The sequence below is a fragment of the Callorhinus ursinus genome, unplaced genomic scaffold (genome assembly GCF_003265705.2).
Source record: "Callorhinus ursinus isolate GAN/ISIS: 27379988/994484 unplaced genomic scaffold, GSC_fseal_2.0 scaffold16, whole genome shotgun sequence".
Classification (NCBI taxonomy): domain Eukaryota; kingdom Metazoa; phylum Chordata; class Mammalia; order Carnivora; family Otariidae; genus Callorhinus; species Callorhinus ursinus.
Genome location: NW_027397078.1, coordinates 12399901 through 12420621, shown reverse-complemented (window position 1 = coordinate 12420621; position 20721 = coordinate 12399901). Strand labels below are relative to the sequence as shown.

Here is a 20721-nt window from a genome sequence, read left to right as displayed (position 1 = left end):
GATTATATAGCTAACACAAAGGAGGTATTTCAAGAATAAACTTACAAATTTGGATCATCTCATCAAATGAAGAACGACAAAAATCTCTTCTCTTTAACTTATTGAGTCCATGAAATATTTAAAGAAATACTAGTTTTGATGGCTTTAAGAAATGTGGTTAGAAAATTAATCTTGTCTAAATTAATTTTGATAGTATTTTGGCAGATGTATATTTAAAAGAGATTATTCATACAATACTATATTTTAAAAGTGTAATTTAGGGGTTTTTATCTATTGAAACTTGAAAGAAAATATTCAAATTATAATGAAAGTTAGAAATTATTTTTTATAATATTGTTGTTAAATTTGACATGTATTTTACTAGACTAGAAATACAGCACTCTTAATTAATTGGAAACTTAAAGCTTTTTATTATAATGAAACATTCATTTCTGTTGAGTCTATTGCTGGTTTTGAGGCCCCAGAGAATTCCATTGCTGGCTTTCCCTAGAGACTGCAGTCCTGCTTTAGTACAGGTGGTTCGGAGCAATTAACAATTGCTCTCTGGAAGTCTGCTTGATTTGGAGGGGGTGTCCAGACCTAATGGATAAGAGTGAAGTGATCAAGTAGTGAATTTGCCATGGATGTGTCAAAGAGAGGCTGTTAGGCAAGTGCCCCAGAGCTGCCATCCTCATTTTCATCTCTTAAGATTCGGCCAACCATAGAATGTCCTCACACATTTGTAACACTAGGGCGTGCTTCTGTTATGTGGCTTGTGGTTTGCCGCGATCACAGTAGATTGAAAGTGGTTTTGTTTTACTTTGTGTTCAAAGTCTATATGTGATGAGACGTAAAGCAATTCGGTATTCCAGTACTTCATTCCTCTTTAGACCAGAGTTTTTCAATGTATAGGTCTCAAAAAAAGGTGAGTGGGTCAAAACAAGCATTCTTTTTTTTTTTTTAAGAAATAGAATAGAATACAAGAGAATAGAAAGCATCAGAGAACATCACAGGTGGGAAGAGTAGGGATTGTTTTGTGAATCTTTTTTTCCAGCGGTATGTGTATATGGGCCACATTGTGATGTAAAATGAATTACTCTAGGGATGCCTGGGTGGCTCAGTCCGTTAGGCGTCTGACTTCGGCTCAGGTCATGATCTCAGGCTCCTGGGATCAAGCCCGGTATCAGGCTCTGCTCATCAGGGAGCCTGCTTCCCTCTCTTTTTGCCTGCCTCTCTGCCTACTTGTGATCTCTCTCTCTGTCAAATAAATAAATAAAATCTTTTAAAAAATTAAAATAAAATAAAATGAATTACTCTAGGTTATGATGGAATCATTTTGAAAATCACTGCTTTAGATCTTACTATTTTTACTTCTGTGAAGAATAAGCTACAACATTGTTTTAAACTGACACTGACCTTCTCTGAGAAATATCTGTGTTTAGTCCAAAGACGTCTCATTTCAGCTTTCTGTCTAAAGACCTGGGCAAAGTTTCTAGGCCAATATATGGATGTTGGTATATGTTATCCTGGCATATGGTTTAGTTGTTGATTTGTTTGACCCTTAGAAACTTCCTAGGAGGCTAAATTCTATAACAGTCTCATGCAATACTTCAGATTGCCTAGGAAATGATAAACTCTGTGTCATAATGTCATTATTGGTTTTTTGCATTTTATATTTTTATTTTTCCTTCTTTATAATCACGAGCATTAGTTATTTTACTATAGCAATTTAAATGCCCATATATTTTAGGAATCCATGATTCTAATATCTCCTGAAACTATTGTAGATAGCCATTTTCCAATGCATTTATAATTAAATCTGATTTGTAATAAATGATATCCCGATTTAATTATAAATTTCTATATATTCTTGTTTTTCATCTCTCCTTACCAGATGTTGTTCACCACATTCAATGCTATTTCCATTCCCCTAAAACATAACATTTATACACTCATTTATTTATATATCGGTAATCAAGCAAATGTTCATTCCTAGGGTGAAGCTGTAATGTCTATCTTGAAGATATGTTTTGTGAATAACTCTTTCCCCATCACCACCTGTCCCTACCAGCTTGGTTGTTTTTGTCATTCCTGTAATGTGTTAAGTCTCAAAATACTTCCAGGCCCAGAAGTATGTCCATTACCAAGCTTTGAATTATGACTGAAATGCCCAACATTTTCCATTTCATTAGGTTAAGGCATTATAGACAACTCAAAATTTGTTCAAGATTGAGATGTGTCCTGTCTACTAATCACCTTTAACACTTTTGTTTCAATTAATGGCTTTTACTCTAGTGGAGATCGTGGCTGTAATGGGATGAAATATAAGTCATTAGCCAGAATGGGTCAGAATGGGGATCAAGAAATGTCTTGGAACCTGAGGAGTGCCTTCCAGGGCTGAGTGGATGTAGCTAGGGGGACAGGACAGCAGAAACCAGAATGGAAGGAAAGAGTCTAAACAAGAAGTTAGTTGTATTAGCAACAGAATTTGTCTTCTTAGTTCAGATTTTCCCTAGTACTTGATACCAATGTACAGAGATACTTGAAGTGTATCCTCTGGATCAGCAGAACTTTTTAGAAATATATATTATCAGGCCCCATCCCAGAACTATTGAATCTGAGTCTTTGGGGCAGGGGGCCAGTAATCTGTGTTTTAGCAACCTCTGCAGATGGTTCTTATGCATGCTAAAGTTTGAGTACCACAGCTAGAGAAAACATTGACAAATGGACCTCATGGTAATACTGGTATTGAATAAAACTATATTTTAAATGTAATTTTACACTTTTCTTAGCATTTAGCTTAGATGGATGTCTTAGAATTATTTGTTGTTGAAAAAAATACCATTAACCAAGACTAGTCAAGAAAAACATATAAGAGATTAAAAGTAAGTGAGATATATTTAACAGTGGATCAAGGAGAAAAATAAAACAAATGGCCTTATGTTGTGTAAAAGTTTTCTTTGCATTTGCTTTTATAGAACAATGACTCACTCTATGCTAACACTAGGAGCTGATTATATATTTGTTCTGTAATTCTAGGAGAGCATTTACATTGAAATACCTCTCTCTAATCCAAAAGAGAAAATGATTCACTTAGATGTGCAGTTATCCAATGCTGCCCTTAATGGATTTAAGCAACTTACATTGCACCCGCTAGAATGTATCAACTATGTCCTACAGTATTCTCCAGCAACTACAGGCTGTAGAGATGAAAGGTATGGTTTGAGTGTGGCATTATATTTTATTGTTGATCCTTTGAAATAAAGCCTTCAGAATGATTTTAAGTGACTTGTTCGAGTCTACTTAAATAAAAGATGGCAGAGCTGAGATACCAGCCCAGTTATAATTTTATTTATTTATTTTTTCCAGTTATACTTTTAGACTGTCACAGGTTCCGTCTCTGTTTCCCCCAAAAGTGACCACATGCTGATAGTAAAGGAAGGTCTCCAGAGTTGCATGTCACTTGAATGCTTTCACGTGAAAATATGCAGGTGTTTAATTCAATGAACTAAATTGGATTTAATCACAGAAAGCAGGACTTTTCTTGTTATTGCTCCTGTAAGACATTTGAATTCATTAACATTTAAATATTTTTATTCACTCAACAGACATTTATTAAACAGATATTAATGATGACACTTTTTCTGAATAATGATCTTCTCACCAAAAGTGAAAAATTTTAAAATATATCTACAGCAAGAGTAGAATGTGTCACAGAGCAGTTGTCAAATATTGTATTTGAAACCACCTATTTAGGATTTTTTTCTGCCAATTTTATTACACAAACTAAAACCGCTGACAAGATTTTGTATATTTTTCTCCACCAGCGTTATTTTTCAGCCTGATATGGCTCCTGAGTTCTGGTATTTACTGAGATTAACTACTGAATTACCGAAATCAACCACAGTACCAGAAATACAATGTGACCTTGGAAAGTAAGTTCCATTTAATAGATAAAATTATTTCGTGGAAGGAAAAAAAATGTATCTAAAAGAATATTGTTGTAATCCACTTAATCTTTTTTTATAAGACATAAATACATTTTTAGTAATTGATTTTCCTTTCTAGGGAAGGTTTGATATTTAAACTACTCCCTGGAAAACTTAAGTGAAAGAAAAACAGATTAGGACTTAGTAAGGAGAGGCTTTTATTCAAAATGATTATTGCAAGGGAGACAAAGGGACTATTTAAAGAGTTGGAGAATGCAGATCTCAGAAATCTGCAAGCATCTCAAAAATCAAACAGGAAAAGCTAAAGGTGGGACAAGGAGAGATAAGCAGACTGTGGAGGGAAAGCTGGACAAGGAAAGGAAAATGACTGGTGGTGACTGATCGGAAAAGGATTGCCCTGTGGTAAGCGGATTCCCAGGAGAAGCCAAGGAAAGAGGCATGTTCCCCTTTATTTGTGCTTGCTCAGGCTTGGGGACAAACAGAGCACAGGGGCCCATAGGAAACATAGAAGGCTGACTAAAGTTTGGTCAAGGCAAAGCAGCGGGTCAGCGATGGACAGTGGAGAACACTTTGTCATTTGGCTAATACCATGTGCCCTTGAGATATGACCATTTATATTTACATGGTTGAGCTCTTATTACATGTCTGGTACCAGGTTTGATGCTGATACATAGGGGTAACCAAATCACAATTTCTAGTTTTATTTTTTTTAAGAGTTATTTATTTATTTAAGAGAGAGAGAGAGAGAGAGAGAGAGAGAGAGAGCACAAGCAGGAGGACTGGCAGAGGGAGAGGGAGAGAAGCAGACTCCCAACTGAGTGAGGAGCCTGACACAGGGCTCAGTCTCAAGACCCTGAGATCATGACCTGAGCTGAAACCAAGAGTCGGACACTTAACCAACTGAGTCACCCAGGTGCCCCCACAATTCCTACTTTTATTTTTATTTATTTTTAATAACTCTATAGAGATTGCATTTTATTGAGGAATGGAAATCCAATATGAAACAAGTAGAATTCTAAATAGTTTATGGGCCTCAGATCAGTTATACAAAGCTCAAGGTGACATTTATTTACTTCATATTTTAGTGAGCAGTTTTGATTATGTCAGATACAATTGAAAACATGCTTCCATGAATTACTATAGACTAATTCCTTATAAAGGTGAGGTAATCCCTCATAGCTTAATAATAAAGGTCCTTATTAAATCAAATATTCTTGAAATCATTTTGGTTTCTAATATGTGTAAAATACATTCATTATTATCATTTCAGGGTCACAATTTCTTTCATTCAGGATGAGGATTTTTTGAGCCATATCATCCTGAAATTCTGGACCCAAAAGTTACTATATTTTTCACAGATATAAACTACATGAATTTTTTTTAAGACTAATACGCCTATTAGGGGGATTTGTCTCGGTTTCAAATGGGGTAACTGAGGTTTACAGATGCTAAGTGATTTGCCCTAGGTCACTAAATGTAGAAAAGAGACTAAGGAGAATGTTCTTGTATACAATTTTCCAGATTCAAACTGGTGGATTTACATAGAAAATCCAATGGAAATCCAAAGATTTGCCCTACAAACCCTTAAAAGATAATCTCTAAACAAATAAATAACATTTGTGCATATAAAAACATGCCAAAGTCTCTACATTCTCTAGCAGAAATATCCTTTGGCCTCTTTCCTGCTGCATATTACAGTATCATACATGATTTTATTAACAATACTTAACAAAGGGTGATTAGGAAATATGCGGGTCTGCAAGAGGATTTGGTGCAATCTTACTTCAAACAAAATACAGCATGTTAGGCCTGAAGGCAAACCTAAAATACCCTGGAACTACCTTATGTGAAAGAAACAACATGCATGTGTAATAACATAAAGGGCTTTTACTTAAATATAACTTATAGTATTGGGCTGATTTTAACGGCCCAGTAGGTCCTCCAGTATTCTTGTTTTTGTTGCTGTTGCAACTTGTCTTTCCTGCATTTCAATCACCATGGATAAATGAAACTTTAGGTCTCAAGATTTTTTTTGTCCAAAGGATGATACACATTCGTGCTTTTAAAGAGCATGTGCACTAGTGGGCAAATCAGTACCTCTTTGTTAATTTCTCTCCCTTAGCACTCCAGAAGAGTGTTGAATTCTCCCAGTGCTAGATCTGTAGCCAAATAAATCTGTAGCAAGTGATTTATTAAGGAAGTGGTCCCATTAAGAACAACCTGTAAGAGAACAGGGGAAACAGGATAAGAAAAGGGAAGAAGCTAAGCAAGGGTGTGATTGCAGGTATGGTCCCAGACTATCTGATCCTGCAGAGAGCTCTGTAGCATAAATCACATCTCAGAGTTTGTCCTGTCTTGATGCAGAGATGCTTGGCTTTTGAATTCCCATACTAGTCATTATAAGCTTCCTTGGGAAGAGGTATAAACTCCCAGGCACTTCTACTGTCCGTACAGTTGAGGAGATAGCAGGACCCAAGGGCAATCATCTGAAGGTCTCAGAAGGAAAATGAACAGCAAGCGTGTAGAAGTAGGGGTCTGAGGGTAGAGAACTGGTAAAAATCTTCCCAGGGGAACTGGGTAGGGTGCCAGCAGTGTCTACTTTAACTTCCTAACAAACTTATTTCTACTTTTATATTTTTTCTTGTTTTAAAAATATATTAATGTATGAAAACTATATATGTATATAAAATTATTAACAAATGTAATACACTTATGTGAAAATATTTAGCACAACCAGTTTTGCAATCATTTTTTTTTCATTCCACTAACAGGTGCCCACCTTTTCTCTTTCTTTTTGAGTTCTTAATACTTTTGGTCATGTTCTAAAGCGTAATTTCTTTTTATCTAAGTCATACTGTATGTAATTAAAAGTTGCATAATATTAATAGATGTTTGATAATAACTACTTTTTTAGCCAGCCTTATTCTGGATCCCTATCTTCTTTGGAAGTTTGATGGCCATTAATTGTATCCAGTGTTTTTAAAATGTTTAATAAATTGGTGTGGTTCTATTTTCATACATTTTCTAAGCAGTTGGAGTCTCTTTCAATATGGAAACACATGACTTTCAGTTTTTGGACGTCTCAAATTATGCCATCTATTTTCTCTCTTCCTACAACATCTATGTTTTAGTTTTAGAACTTGGGGGCTATTTTAATTTTCTTATTTTTTGGCCTTTTTTTTTAACCAACATCTGTGTTTCTGCATTCAGATAGATTTACCTGAATTTATCTTCCATTCTTTTTGTTGAATTTTCATGCCAGTTATCAACATCCAACACCATTTTTTTGTTGTTTGGATGTTTCTTTTACATATTTTTGGGTTTTTTTTAAAATCACAGTGTTCTGTTCTTATTTCATGTTGGTAATATTTTTTCTGATATACTTAAGATATTAATGGTCATGGTCTTTGTCTTTAATTATAAATTTTGTTCTCCTTTTTTCCTACTCAAAACTTTCCCTGATACTTGTTTTGCTCATATTTAAGGATTTATTTATTTAATTGAGAGCAAGAGAGAGTGGGGGTGGGTGGGTGGGGCAGAGGGAAAGAGAGAATCTCAGGCAGACTCCCTGCTGAGTACAGAGCCCAATGCGAGGCTCAAACTCACGACCCTGAGATCATGACCTGAGCCAAAATCAAGAGTCGGACGCTTAACCCACCGAGCCACCCAAGCACCCCTTGCTCATATTTAGATGTGACACTCTGTAATGATAGTCAGGACTTACTGACCCACTCATGTTGTTCTATGTACCATTCTTCATTTATTTTCATTGCTGCAAAAAAAAAAAAAATTCCTTTTTATTGTTGATCGACTTTTGGGTTTTTTTTTTCCCAGTTTGGTATATTATGAAATATGTTGTTTATAACATTGTATATGCTTTTGTTGCACATTTGTGCTCATTTCTATTGGGTACAAACATAGGAATGCAATATCACTGTACTCTAGTGGATAACAACAAAGAATTCAAAATTGGTTGTACTTATTTACACTCCACTGGCCATATAAGAATTGTACTTGGTTCACATCCTCAAGAACATGCATATGGTAAGATTAATTTTAACCATTGTGATGTGTGTAAAGTGGTACATTGATGTACTTTTATTTTTTTAAGATTTTTAAAAAAGATTTGTTTATTTGAGCAGGGGGGAGTGAGAGGGAGAGAGCGGGGGGAGGGGCTGAGAGAGAGGGAGAGAGAGAATCTCAGCAGACTCTATATTGAGCCCAGAGCCCAATGCAGAGCTTATTCCCATGACCCTGAGATCATGACCTGAACTGAAATCAAGAGTCAGATCCTAACTGAGCCACCCGGATGCCCCTTCAGATTTTGTTTGTTGAGTAATCTCTACACTCGAACTCACAACCCTGAGATCAAGAGTCATACACTCCTCTGACTGAACCAGCTAGGCACCCCTATGTCAATGTACTTTTAATTTACATTTCCCTCATGACTAATGAGGTTGGGTATCTGCCATATGTTTATCGGCCATTTTGATATAGACTTTTTTGAAATTTTTGTTCATGTCCCTTGACCATTTTACTATTAGTTTGTCTGTAGTTTCCTTTATTTCTTACAGTTCTTTATATATATTGGCTACAAACCTTTGTGGGTTGTATATGTTGCAAATACCTTTTCTTGTGAATTTCCTTTTCTGTCTCTTAAGGGAGTCTTTTAATGACAATAAATTCTGAATTTTAATGTAATTTATTATTATTATTATTATTATTCTAACATCATTAAGAACTTCTTTGTCATTTCTCAAAAAATATATTGTCTATACTTCTCATATTTAGATCCACAGTGTACGTGGAATTGAAATCTGTATGTGATGTGAGACAAACATCAGTTAGGAGGTCATTACACTAATTCAGGACCAAGAGGACAGCAGGTTAGACCAGAAGGATTGCCAGTGAGTGTGGAAAGACGTGTTCAGTTATGGTTTATTTTTTAAAGTAGAGCTGATGAGTTTTGCTGGCTACTAGTATTTGAGGCATAAGGAAAACAGCAGGGCATGAATGACACTAAAGTTTTTGACCTGAGCAATTGGAACTAGAGATGTGACATTAACTGAGTTAGAGGATACTATAAGAAAAGCTGGTTTCAGGATAGGTATCAAGAGCTCAGCTTGGCATCTGTAAATTTGAAGTTTCTGTTAAACATCTGAATGATAAGTAGGCAGTTTGAGAAAAAGCCTGGAGTACAGTGGAAATATTCATGTTGGAGATACATTACTTAGTTGTTCCCAGGTTTATGTCAAGCGTAAGCAGAGACAAGTGGAATAAACAGTTTTAAGTAGGACTCAGCACTTTTAAGTCAGAGACAGCCTTAATTATAATCTATGATTTGCCTTACAGATTATTATTAATGAATTTCAGAATGATCATGGTCACTTACTAAATAATTTGCAAAATGGAATTAATTGAATTCAGTCACCCCAGGAACCTTTACATATTAGAGGCATTTTTTGTTTTATCCTTTTATGGTAAGTGCATTCTTCCCAGTGGTTCATGATATTTTCTCATCACCAGTGTTTGGCACTGTCTTCTTCTTTTTTTTTTTTAAGATTTTATTTATCATTTAGAGACAGAGAGAGAGAGAACACAAGTTGGGGGAGAGTTGGAGGGAGAGGGAGAGAGAGAATCTCAAGCAGACTCCCCACTCAGCTTGGAGCCCGACGCGTGGCTTGATCTCACAAACCTGAGATCATGATGTGAGCTGAAATCAAAAGTCAGACACTTAACCGACTGAGCCACCCAGCCGCCCGGCACTGTGTGGTTTTTGTTGTTGTTGTTGTTGTTGTTTTAGTGTCTTTTTATTTTGAAAGAGCTTAAGATTCACAAGAAGTTGAAAGAATAATTCAGAATTCACACATACGCTTCATCCTGGAAATGGTTTTTAAGGTGCTACCACTTGGTTCACATTAAAATTACCTTCTTGGTGCATCTGCATGGCTCAGTTGGGTAAGTGGCCAACATTTGATTTTGGCTCAGGTCATGATCTCAAGGTCCTGGGATTGAGCCCTGCATGGGGCTCTGTGCTAGCAGGGAGTCTGCTTCAGGATACCTCTCTCCCCCTCTGCCCTCCACACGCTTGCTCACTCTCTCTCTAAAAATAAATATTTTTAAAAAAATCATCTTCTTGTTTTTCTTTGACAAGCGATGTTATTTTAATTTTCCCTTCTTATTCTGTATTAATAAGTTTGAAACAGTCTTGATGAAAAAATATTTTATCGTGACTGTTTAGAAATAAGTATAACAACATTTTAGACTCAAGAAATTTAATTTTGTCCCTAAGTAATAAATATGTGCATCAACAATCCTCAGTATATACATTTGTAATTACAAACTTCATTTCTCATTATTGGGAAAACTAGCAATTAAAGAAAAGACTTATTAAATTCAATTCAATTGAAAACCTTTTCCAGGATGAACAATGAGTCAAGTTCCTCTTTAGTTAATATATTTTGCTTCTTGGTCCACTGGCAATCACAGGCTACATACACTTCTTACTTTTTGTATCTTTGCCCATTTCTAATGTCATCAAGTTATATTAATCTTTGCAATGAAATTGATTTTAATTCCCACAGAACTTACACTGTTTCTCACTTTTTTAGATTCCACATATAAATAAGATCACATAGTATTTGTCTTTCTCTGTCCGAGTTATTTCACTTAACATAATGTCCTCTAGGGGCGCCTGGGTGGCTCTGTCCGTTGAGTGTCTGCCTTCCATTCAGGTCATGATCCAAGGGTCCTGGGACCGAGCCCCATGTCGGGCTCCCAGCTCAGCAGGGAGCCTGCTTCTCCCTCTCCCTCTGCTCCCCTGCTCCTGCTCTCTTGCTCACTATCTCAAATAAATAAAATCTTTAAAAAAAAAAAAACAACAACATAATGTCCTCTAGGTTCATCCATGTTGTCAACAAATGTCAGGATTACCTTCTTTTTTAAGTTTGAGTAATATTTCATTGTATATTTCATGTTTTATTTATCCATTCATCTGTAGAAGAACATTTAGGTTATTTCCATATCTTGGCAATTGTGAATAATGCTGCAATTAATGTGGGAGTGCAGTTATGTCTTCAAGATACTGATTTCATTTATTTTGGGTATATACCCAATAGTTGGTATATACCCAGTATTTGGGATCCAATTGTTGGATCATATAGTAGTTTTCTTTAATTTTTCGAGGTACCCCCCTCTTGTTTGCCATAGTTGCTCTACCAATTTACATTCCCACCAGTGGTGTACCCGTGTTCCATTTTCTCCACATCCTTGCCAACACTTACTATTTTTTTAAATGACAGCCATCCTAACAGGTATGAGGTGGTATCTCAGTGTGGTTTCACTTTGTATTTCTACAGGATGGCAGTTTTCATGCTATACATCAAAAGGTATTAGAAATGATGGTAAAGTGAGAATTATGAATCCTCTTGATTATTCTTTGCTTTGAGCATAAGTATCAGCCACTTTTTTTTTTGTAATTACTCATCATTGGTTTGGATCTTTTTGATGTAATGGACAGAACTTTGTGAATTTATTACTCATTGTTATTATTTCTAAACTGTGTTAACTTTTTTGCCTGAATTTAACAGTTATAAAATAATGAGTAAATATTGCTCCTAAAACTGGGATATATTCCACTACCCAGTGTGGAATAACATTGGGTTTCCAAAATAGAAAATCAAGGACTAATTTAGCAAAATGTCATTAGTTCATACATGATTATTCTTATTTTGAAACTCACATAAGTCATTGTATTAGCTTCCTAAACCTGTCGTAACAAGTACCACACACTGGGTGGATTAAAACAACAGAAACATATTGTCTCACTGTTCTGGAGGCTAGAAATTTGAAGTGAAGGTTTCAGCAGGACCAAGTTCCCTCTGAAACCAATAAGAGAGAATCCTTCCTTTCCTCTTGTGGCTTCTAGTGCTTACCAGCAATCCTTGGTATTCCTTGACTCAGAGGTGCGTCACTCCAGTCTCCACCTCCATTGCCATATGCTCATCTTCTCATGTGTCTTCACGTTATCTTCTTATAACGACACCAGTCATAAGGGATTAAGGGCCATCCTACTCCAGTATGATCACATCTTAACTAATTACATCTGCAGTGACCCTCTTTCCATATTCTGAGGTATTGGGAGTTAGAACTTAAATACATCTTTTTTAGGTATGCAGTTCAACCCATGACAGTCATCAAGTTTATAAAATTATCATTGAACAAGTTTATGAATAAGTTTACTCACTTCATTTTTCCTTCCAGGTATGTCACTCAGATCCTTCCTTTAGTTAATCCAACACATGAGACCTTAGAATTGCAAGCAACAAACAGTAATCCTGAAAATTTTGTCTTGGATGTTAACAGATCATCGGTAAGTGTATTTGGAAAGCCAAGTAACCTACCACCATTAGAGCATTTTTCAATACTGATTTTGGGACACCATGGAGTATTATCATTTGATTTATTAATTAATAAGGTCTCAATTGCTTAAAATTTAAAAATAGAATTTATATACATATATATCTCCCCCCCAATTTTAATTGATCAAAGAAACCAATATCGCGTCCATCTAAATTTTTAAAATTCTATATGCTAGCATCATACTCATTATCACTGGACTCTAAATGAACTGGTTGTGCTTTATTTCGGACCATTTTAGTAATCAGATTTGGAAATCATTCCCCAGTAGTATGATATTGACTCAGCAATCTTTCTATGTTTCCAGGGTTCTGAGAGGCTAGTTCCTTCCAGCACTTGATGAGTTCCTGCCCATCACCTGTCCCCCACTTCCAAACAACATGAACAGTTCTGACCCTCTCTCCTTTCTCTACCCCATTTACTCATTCCTTGGTCCCTAGCATAGACTAGAACCAGTCAATGGGCCCCAATCACTTTTCTGCTCCCATAAGTAACAAAACAAGATCTGAAGGTTTAACATCAATCTTTGTATCCAAGCATATGATACCAAATATGTACAGTGAATACCAAAACCGTGTTTTCAGGTAAACTTCAAAATGGTAATGGTGATAGATTATTTTCTTCAGAGCATCTCACAGTAAATCATGAAGCCCTGTTAAGTAGATATAGTATTTAAATAAAGGCTTTTACTATTTGCTGTTTAGTGATTGTTTAAGAAATCTACAATGTGATTTCATTTGTATCTTACTACCTATCTCTTGTCAATGACTGGTTGCCAATTAATAATAATATGATATGAAATTAGTTCTTAACTTCCATAATGTGTCAAATTAGATATCACTAAGTATTATTATTGCTAAAACCAGTTTCTAATGAGGAATTTCAGTTATTTGTAAACTATATCCTGATCACCATATTCTGTTTAATTTATGGAAAATACAGTGTTAAGTAATACAAGCATGTGTGTACATTTTAGTATAGTTATTCTAAGATTAAACTATATACACAATTGTGTGTATAGCATTGTGTATATAGTTTAATCTTAGTGCTTAATCGTAATGCTCTGCATTATTATTATATATGCTTGTGCATATATAAGCACAAACTTATTCTTTCTACCTTGGTTCTTATGTTAATGATTTGCTACATTTGTCTTCTCTTACATTTCTTACTGTTCAGTCTGAAGGTAAGTTGTAGGCATCATGCTATTTCAACACTAAATACTTCAGATTATATTTCTTAATAGCATAATTAATCTCCCACATCATCTAGTATCCTGTTCAAATTTAAGTTTACTCAGCTGTCCTGATAATCTTTCTCTCTTCAACTAAGATCCAGTGTAAACTCACATATTGGAACTGGTTATTATGATGACACTTGCGTGTAATTAAATGTTTGCAAATTTCCAAAAGGTCCTATATTTAACAGATTATCTATATTCCATTATACTAAACCAGTACATTTGCTGCAGATAAATTCCAACCAATAGTGTTTGTCTTCCTTTTCCTTGAAACCATGGGATTTTTCAGTGAATTTTAGGTGAAAATAAAGGAATTTTATTGAGTTCCTGGTTGGTTATATACACTATCTCAATCTGTGCTACGTGCTTCTGACATATATTTAGGGAAGAGGAATTTGAGGCCAGAGAAGCTAAAATACTTAAACCTCATGGCTAGTAAGTGGTAGACCTAGAATTAAAATCCAAGTTAATGTACTGGTATATGGTTTTTCTAATGAAGTAGATGATTTCCTTATATCTATCGATCTATCTAGAGAACTTTTTGCTAAATTGAAAGAATATATGAAATACAAGTTTTCTTATTTTTTTTGCTAAGGTTGATATTGAAATTAATTTATACTCATTATGTATGCATAAACTTAAGTGATTCACTATCAAAGGGAGAGCCAGCCTGAGATAAAAATATTTGCTATAGATAAACCACACATATGTAGATAGTAAGGAGGTGACTGTTCTAAATATAACAATGAATTGTATTTGTATTTCATGGTCATTATCAGAGCATTATTATTAAGCACTAAGTGCTACATTCTACAGGGATTTGAATGACACTGCTATATTGCAGTTTTATATTTTCAAAAGTTATCTGGCAAAATACAGTAGTGAAAAAAATAAACTTACTTTTCAGACATATGCCTTTTCATTTCATCATTCTGTAAGTGTTAATGTTAAATATTATATTATTCACAGTATAGCATTTTGATGTAGTTGCTGGCTTCTTTCACAATCTCTAAAGAGATAACTCATTCTAATACTGTCCAGACTCAAGTTATTCTAACAGTTCACACCTTGAGTGTGTATATGATAGGGCAAAAAGGAACACTTCATTGTATACTAAAGAAGCCTTCCTTACATCTATGCTTACTATCAGTTTATCTCTTCTGACATCGCCAAGGTACAAGTTAGGTTCCCAGTGGTTTCAAAAGTATCTTGGGATGATCAATAAGCTATCGGTTCTTAAAAAAACATATATTTCTATTATTTGGGGTTCTTAGTTGGCTTTAAAAATTAATCCTGATTTCCTTTTATAAAGCAAGTAACTCCATGTGGTCATTGTCTGGGGGGAGAACATGGGGTAAACACTACTGAACACTGTTTACCATGGCCATTATACCAATATTCACCAAGCAGGCATACTAAGAATGGGTAACACGTACAAGGCAACATACTAATTACACGAAAATCAACCTGGCACACAAAGATCCTGACTCAAACAAAGCATTGATTTTTTTTTCTCTCTCTCTGAATTTACACAGCTGACCATACCTCCTCACTCCGTCAAAGAAGTATCTGTTCACTTTTATCCTTCGGCTCTTGGAAGAACTGGTCATCAAGTTTCTATCACCTTCCACTGTACTCAGGTATGATAGATTATTCTTGGACCAAGTCAAGTTCATTAAATTTCAATATCATAAATAAGTAAATCTAATTCATTCACTTGACATATTACTGGCATTTATGTTTATTTTCTGACTTGTTTACTCATATTTTCATGAACTTAAAGATGAAACTGTAGGAAATGTGATCTTGCAAATATTGTATTATTTTTTCATTCTATTTCATCTGCACAGTGTTACTGATTAATAATAATTTTTTAAAAGCAACAATAGTTAAGGGGTGCCTGGGTGAGTTAGTCAGTTAAACATCCAACTCTTGGTTTCAGCTCAGGTCATGATCTCAGGGTCATGAGATCAAGCCCCATGTTGGACTCTGTGCGTAGCACAGAGTCTGCTTGAGATTCTCCCCTCTGCCCTTCATCCCATTCGCATTCACTCTCTCTCTCTCTCTCTCTCTCTCTCTCAAGTAAATAAAATCTTTTAAAAAATAAAAAATAAAACAACAGTAAGTAATAATTTTTTAAGCATCTCTAAACTTGCTACATGCCATTCTAAGAATTATAGCAACCCATTCTCACCACAATCCTGTGGTCGAAGTATCAATCTCATTTTCTGGATCAGGAAACAGACACAAAGAAATTAAGTTCAGGCAGCTAGTAAGAGGTTTAATTCAGACCCAAACCCAGGACATGTGACTTCAACCTGTCTTCTTGACTGTTTTTGCAGCTACCTACAGATTGCTAAGTGATTATAACTCTCTTACTGCCAATGAAAATTTTACATAACTTTTGACAATTATTATTATTTTTTATTTCTTCAAGTGTTAGTGAGGAGGAAAGTAAATGGAGATATGTGCTTTAAATCCTACAGGACACCAAGGAGGTTACAAAACCCTGCCACCTGAGAGGCAGTGGAATCAAATATAATATAGGGGACCCCATGTCAGTGCAAGACCGGTGGGTAACTAGAGTATCCTCTCTTCCAAGAAAATGTGTAATTTACCTTCAGAAGAAAAAATTTGAGGCATTAAATTTCTTACGTGATGACTGACTTTTATGTAAATTGAACCAATGCTCTGGAAGTATACTTGATTCCCAATAATATTAAAGAGTAAAATACAATAATCCTTTTCATACACAAGAGAGAAAGTGTAGTAGAGATTATTTCCTTCTACATAAATAATTTTAACAAGGCAGATCTTTTTTTTAAGATTTATTTATTTACTTTAGAGAGAGAGTGCACAAGGAGGGGGGAGCAAAGAGAGAGGGAGAGAATCTCAAGCAGACTCCCCACTGAGTGCAGAGCACGGGGCTCCACATGGGGCTTGATCTCATGGACCTGAGATCATGACCTGAGCTGAAATCAAGAGTTGGAGGCTTAACTAACTGAGCTACCCAGTCACCTCTGGAATTGGATCTTTAAAGGTTGTGCTGTGTCTTCTTTCAAAAAAGTTTGAGGTAAAGATGGGTGGACAATATTACTTTTTTTTTTTAATGCACATGTTTGTTTGGATACTTTTTAATTTCCCTCTCTGAACCCAAGGGGATAATTTAAGCAATGCCAGGGTAGTTGTTGGATACTAGTGTTCAATAATGGTGGGATGTGGTCTAATTTAGCAGCTCTAATATTCCAGGCCACTTGGTGAAACGTGAAAACATGGCCTTCTTGTTTTTGTAGTTTGGCTCATTCCCAGTGCTTTAAAGTAACTTCATTTCTGTCATCCAGGAATGATTTTTATTAAGTAGCCAAAAAAGTAAGTAATTTATGTAAAAAAGTTGTTAATATACTTGAACCCTGATGCTTGATTCTAGTCATTCAATGTGTGGAGTCAGGTTAGGACATTGTAAATGAAAATATAGTGCACTTGTATTCTGCTAGTAGAATCTCTAACTAAAAGTAGTGCAGGCATTTGAAGATATATGCTGATAAAACTTACCTTTAATCCTTCCTATGCAGAGGTAGCATTTTATGGATTTACTGTCACCACCTGTCCTAGTTTTGAAACAATCTTAAAAGTTTTCCTCTTTTATTGGAGGCTTGGACACACCTATGTAGTTCAAGAGATTATAAACTAGGTTATTGTTTGTTGGTTTTCATTTTGTGACCTCTTCATTCATCTGGAACATTAGCAAACTGTTCAGTGCAGAACTGAGTCACAGTCTCTTGTACTCTTGGGACTTTTATTCTAAATGAACACAAAGGGAACATTTTCAAACAGTGCTTTGCAGGTTTGTGAAACCCAGATAAGAACAATGGCTGCATGCAATCTCCTTCGTGTAACTTTTGAGCCATTCTTCCCTGTCATGCCATAACAGAACATACACTGTACTAGGCAGTAGGGGTAAATAATATGGCATGCAGTTGTGCACACTTCCTTTTAATGGGACTTCAGTCTGTGCCTCACCATCTGAGCCTTCATGTGCTAACTATCTGAGTTTCATTTGAAATTCACAGGATTTTGGAAACTTCATGTAGTGTTTAGTATCCAGTTTGCTAGATAAATTGATTTTTTTAAAAACCTTGAGCAGAAATACAAAGTTTTCATTAAGATTTCTCTTTTATGTTGCTATAAATAACCTTTTATGTATAGAAAGATGTTTAATATTTGAGTATTGGTCTTTTGCCCTCTTTTTTTTGGTGCAGAAATACATTGAATATTCCATAAAATCAAAAGGAATTTGGAAAAGAAAAAACACATAATGATACATATTAAATATTAACAACAAAATGGGTTTTTTTATAAAGATGCATTTATTTTAGAGAGAGCACAAGCAGGGGGGAGGGGCAGAGGGGGAAAGAGAGAGAGAGAGAGAAGCAAACTCCCCACTGAGCAGAGCCCAACATGGGCCTCGATCTCAAGACCCTAAGATCACAAGCTGAGCCAAAATCAAGAGTCAATCGACTGAGCCACCCAGGCACCCTGAAATGTTTCTTATCTACCAAGATTTTTATGCATATTACATTTGTTAAGTGTTGCAAATAAAATCTATGCGATTAGGATACATATGTCATGAATGTTTATCTTTAAACAGTTTAAAGAATGGATATTCCACCTCTCTGGAGTAGGACTGTTCCCCCAGCCTATAAACATAAAAAGAATAACCACATACCTCCGTCTTCAATCATCTATTGTTATACCTTTCCAAAATCCCACCAAGGAGGATGTTTTGGTCAATATTGTACTAACAAGTAAGTTTTTTTTATATTTTACATATGTTATTTTGTAATTATTAGTCAAACTTATTTTATCACAGAATCAAACCATATTAGAGATAATGGACAATTTCGAGATCCATTTGTTGTTTCAACAGCATTATTTTATAAAAGAGAAAACAAGGTATGAGAGATGAAATCTCTTGGCTGAAATCACTTATAAACTTATAAATGGTGGAGCCAGAATCCGAAATTAGAAATCCATGTACCAAGTCAAGTTCTTCCAATTTTATCTGTAAAGCCAAATATGTAAAGTAATAGATTTGTAAGATTCTTATGACATGACTCAAATATGCCAATGCTTATTCCTTAAAAGTTTTTAGAAATCCTGGTGTTCTGGTTTTGTTTCATTTGCCTCTTTTCTTTTTTTTTTAATTTTAATTCTCATATAGTTAACATACGGTGTTATATTAGTTCCAGATGTGCAGTATAGCGATTTGATCATTTCATACATCACCCAGTATCATCATCATAGAAACACGGGGTTGCCATGTATCCCTTTGAATTAGTGTTTTTGTATTTTTGTGGTAAATACCCAGTCGCGTGATCACTGGATAGAAGGGTACTTCTAATTTTAACTGTTTTGATTAACCTTCCTACTATTTTCCACAGTGGGTGCACCCTCTTTTCTATTTTCCACAGTGGATGCACCCCCTTTTCTTTATAAATAGGATATTTGGATTAAATTTTGGTTCTAACAAAACTTGGGTTTTTTTTCATGTCATACTGAAGATACATGTTTTTAAATTAGATCATGTGAAGTTTCTGATCACTTTTTATTAAAAGACCAAATAATGGAGGTCTGAAAATCAACTCATTATGAGTTTTCTGAAACACATTTTAAATCTAACATTAGACATTACTAATTTTATCTTTTCAAATATTGTTACTACGTCTACTAAAACTACTACTACTACCACAAATCACTGTAGATAGCTCAATTGTTGGGCCAAAAGAAATGCATACATGTTAAGGTTTTTGATATGAATAACCAACTTGCTCTCCAGGATGGTTATACTGTTGCAATCTGTGCTGTCAGGAGTATATTACAGACATTACCTCTTTTCCTGAACCTTGTAAACCCTGACCAGTAGCATTCTCCTTAATCTCCATCAATCTGATTGAGGCAAAATTGTATTTTATCATGATTGCCAATGACTGTTTTTTTGATTAATGCTGAAGCTGAACACTATCATTGACCTGCTGAAGTTTTCATCTTTCCTGATCATCTCCTCCCGCTCTTGGTATGAAATAATTAAGTAAAAATTGAGAACATAATGTCATCCTAATGTATAATTCCCTTGCGAAGACTTTGGCTGTGATGAGAAGGAGAGACATGCCAGTATTTACTAAAAGTTGATTGTAGACTCAAGGAAGTCAGCATTTTAATATGGAAGAGATGTGAGCATATGTATAGGCAGAAAGAAGCCAGGGTTGAGCAGAAGTCAAAGCTGTAAAGGAGGTGGGGCTTAACTGATGGGTAAGGTTCTGGGAGGACTAAGATCAGACTTGGAAGTAGAAGGAGGAGCCCTGAACAGGAAGCGCATTTCTCCCTTAGGTCTCAGAGGGACTTGGGAATTAAGTGCAGTTATGCTTATATTTTTATCTGCTGAGAAAAGGAGATGGAGTAAGAGATTTGAAGAGTGGCCCAGTGGTTTGAAATAATTGCTGGAGGGAATGGAGGAGGGAGCTGACAAAATTAAAATATGAAAGGTGTTGTATTTGGCTGGGATTGGAAACCACAAATTTAGATAGGCATCAAGAAAATACGTGTTTATGAACTTTGTACCACTTCTGGGGCTCAGAATTCCAGGTACGGGAACAATACGCAAAGCTGATAAATGGATCTGTCCAAGGAATGGAATTTTCAAGGCAATTGCAGCCAAATCACTTCATAACTATGAGAATGTTATAAAAAGCTATTGGGTCAAGATTGTTAACATTAGAAATAAATTATGAAGTAATTTGTGGCTTCTTAATTTTATTTAATTGGTCTAAAATGCTTTTGCTATATAACACAAAAAAAACCCAGGAAGCTTGACAATGAAAGATTTATTAGTCTTTCGTATTTTAAAATAGTCTCTTTTAAGTAAACTCCCTCTCTCTTGAGTAAATGTTCAGACCCTCAGGTTCTCCCCCTTCCTTCAACCTGAGGAGACCAGGGACAAAAAAAAGACAACTTCTGCTATCTTCCTTCCCTTCACTTTCTCCTTTTCCTTTATGAAAATATTTCTCCTTTCCCTTTCTTGGTCATGAAGTCTCTCTCTCTCTCTCTCTCTCTCTCTCTCTCTCTCTCTCTCTCTCT

At 35.3% G+C, this 20721-nt stretch overlaps 1 protein-coding gene across 1 annotated transcript in view; it reads left to right on the top strand.

The window, feature by feature from the left end:
- CFAP47 (cilia and flagella associated protein 47) overlaps positions 1-20721 on the top strand; it is a 514691-nt gene that overhangs the window by 393940 nt on the left and 100030 nt on the right. Inside the window, exons 52-56 of the mRNA XM_073901936.1 lie at positions 3019-3194; positions 3807-3914; positions 12192-12300; positions 15123-15227; positions 18236-18392. Coding sequence (XP_073758037.1) covers positions 3019-3194; positions 3807-3914; positions 12192-12300; positions 15123-15227; positions 18236-18392 — 655 coding nt within the window. The remainder of the gene's footprint in view (positions 1-3018; positions 3195-3806; positions 3915-12191; positions 12301-15122; positions 15228-18235; positions 18393-20721) is intronic.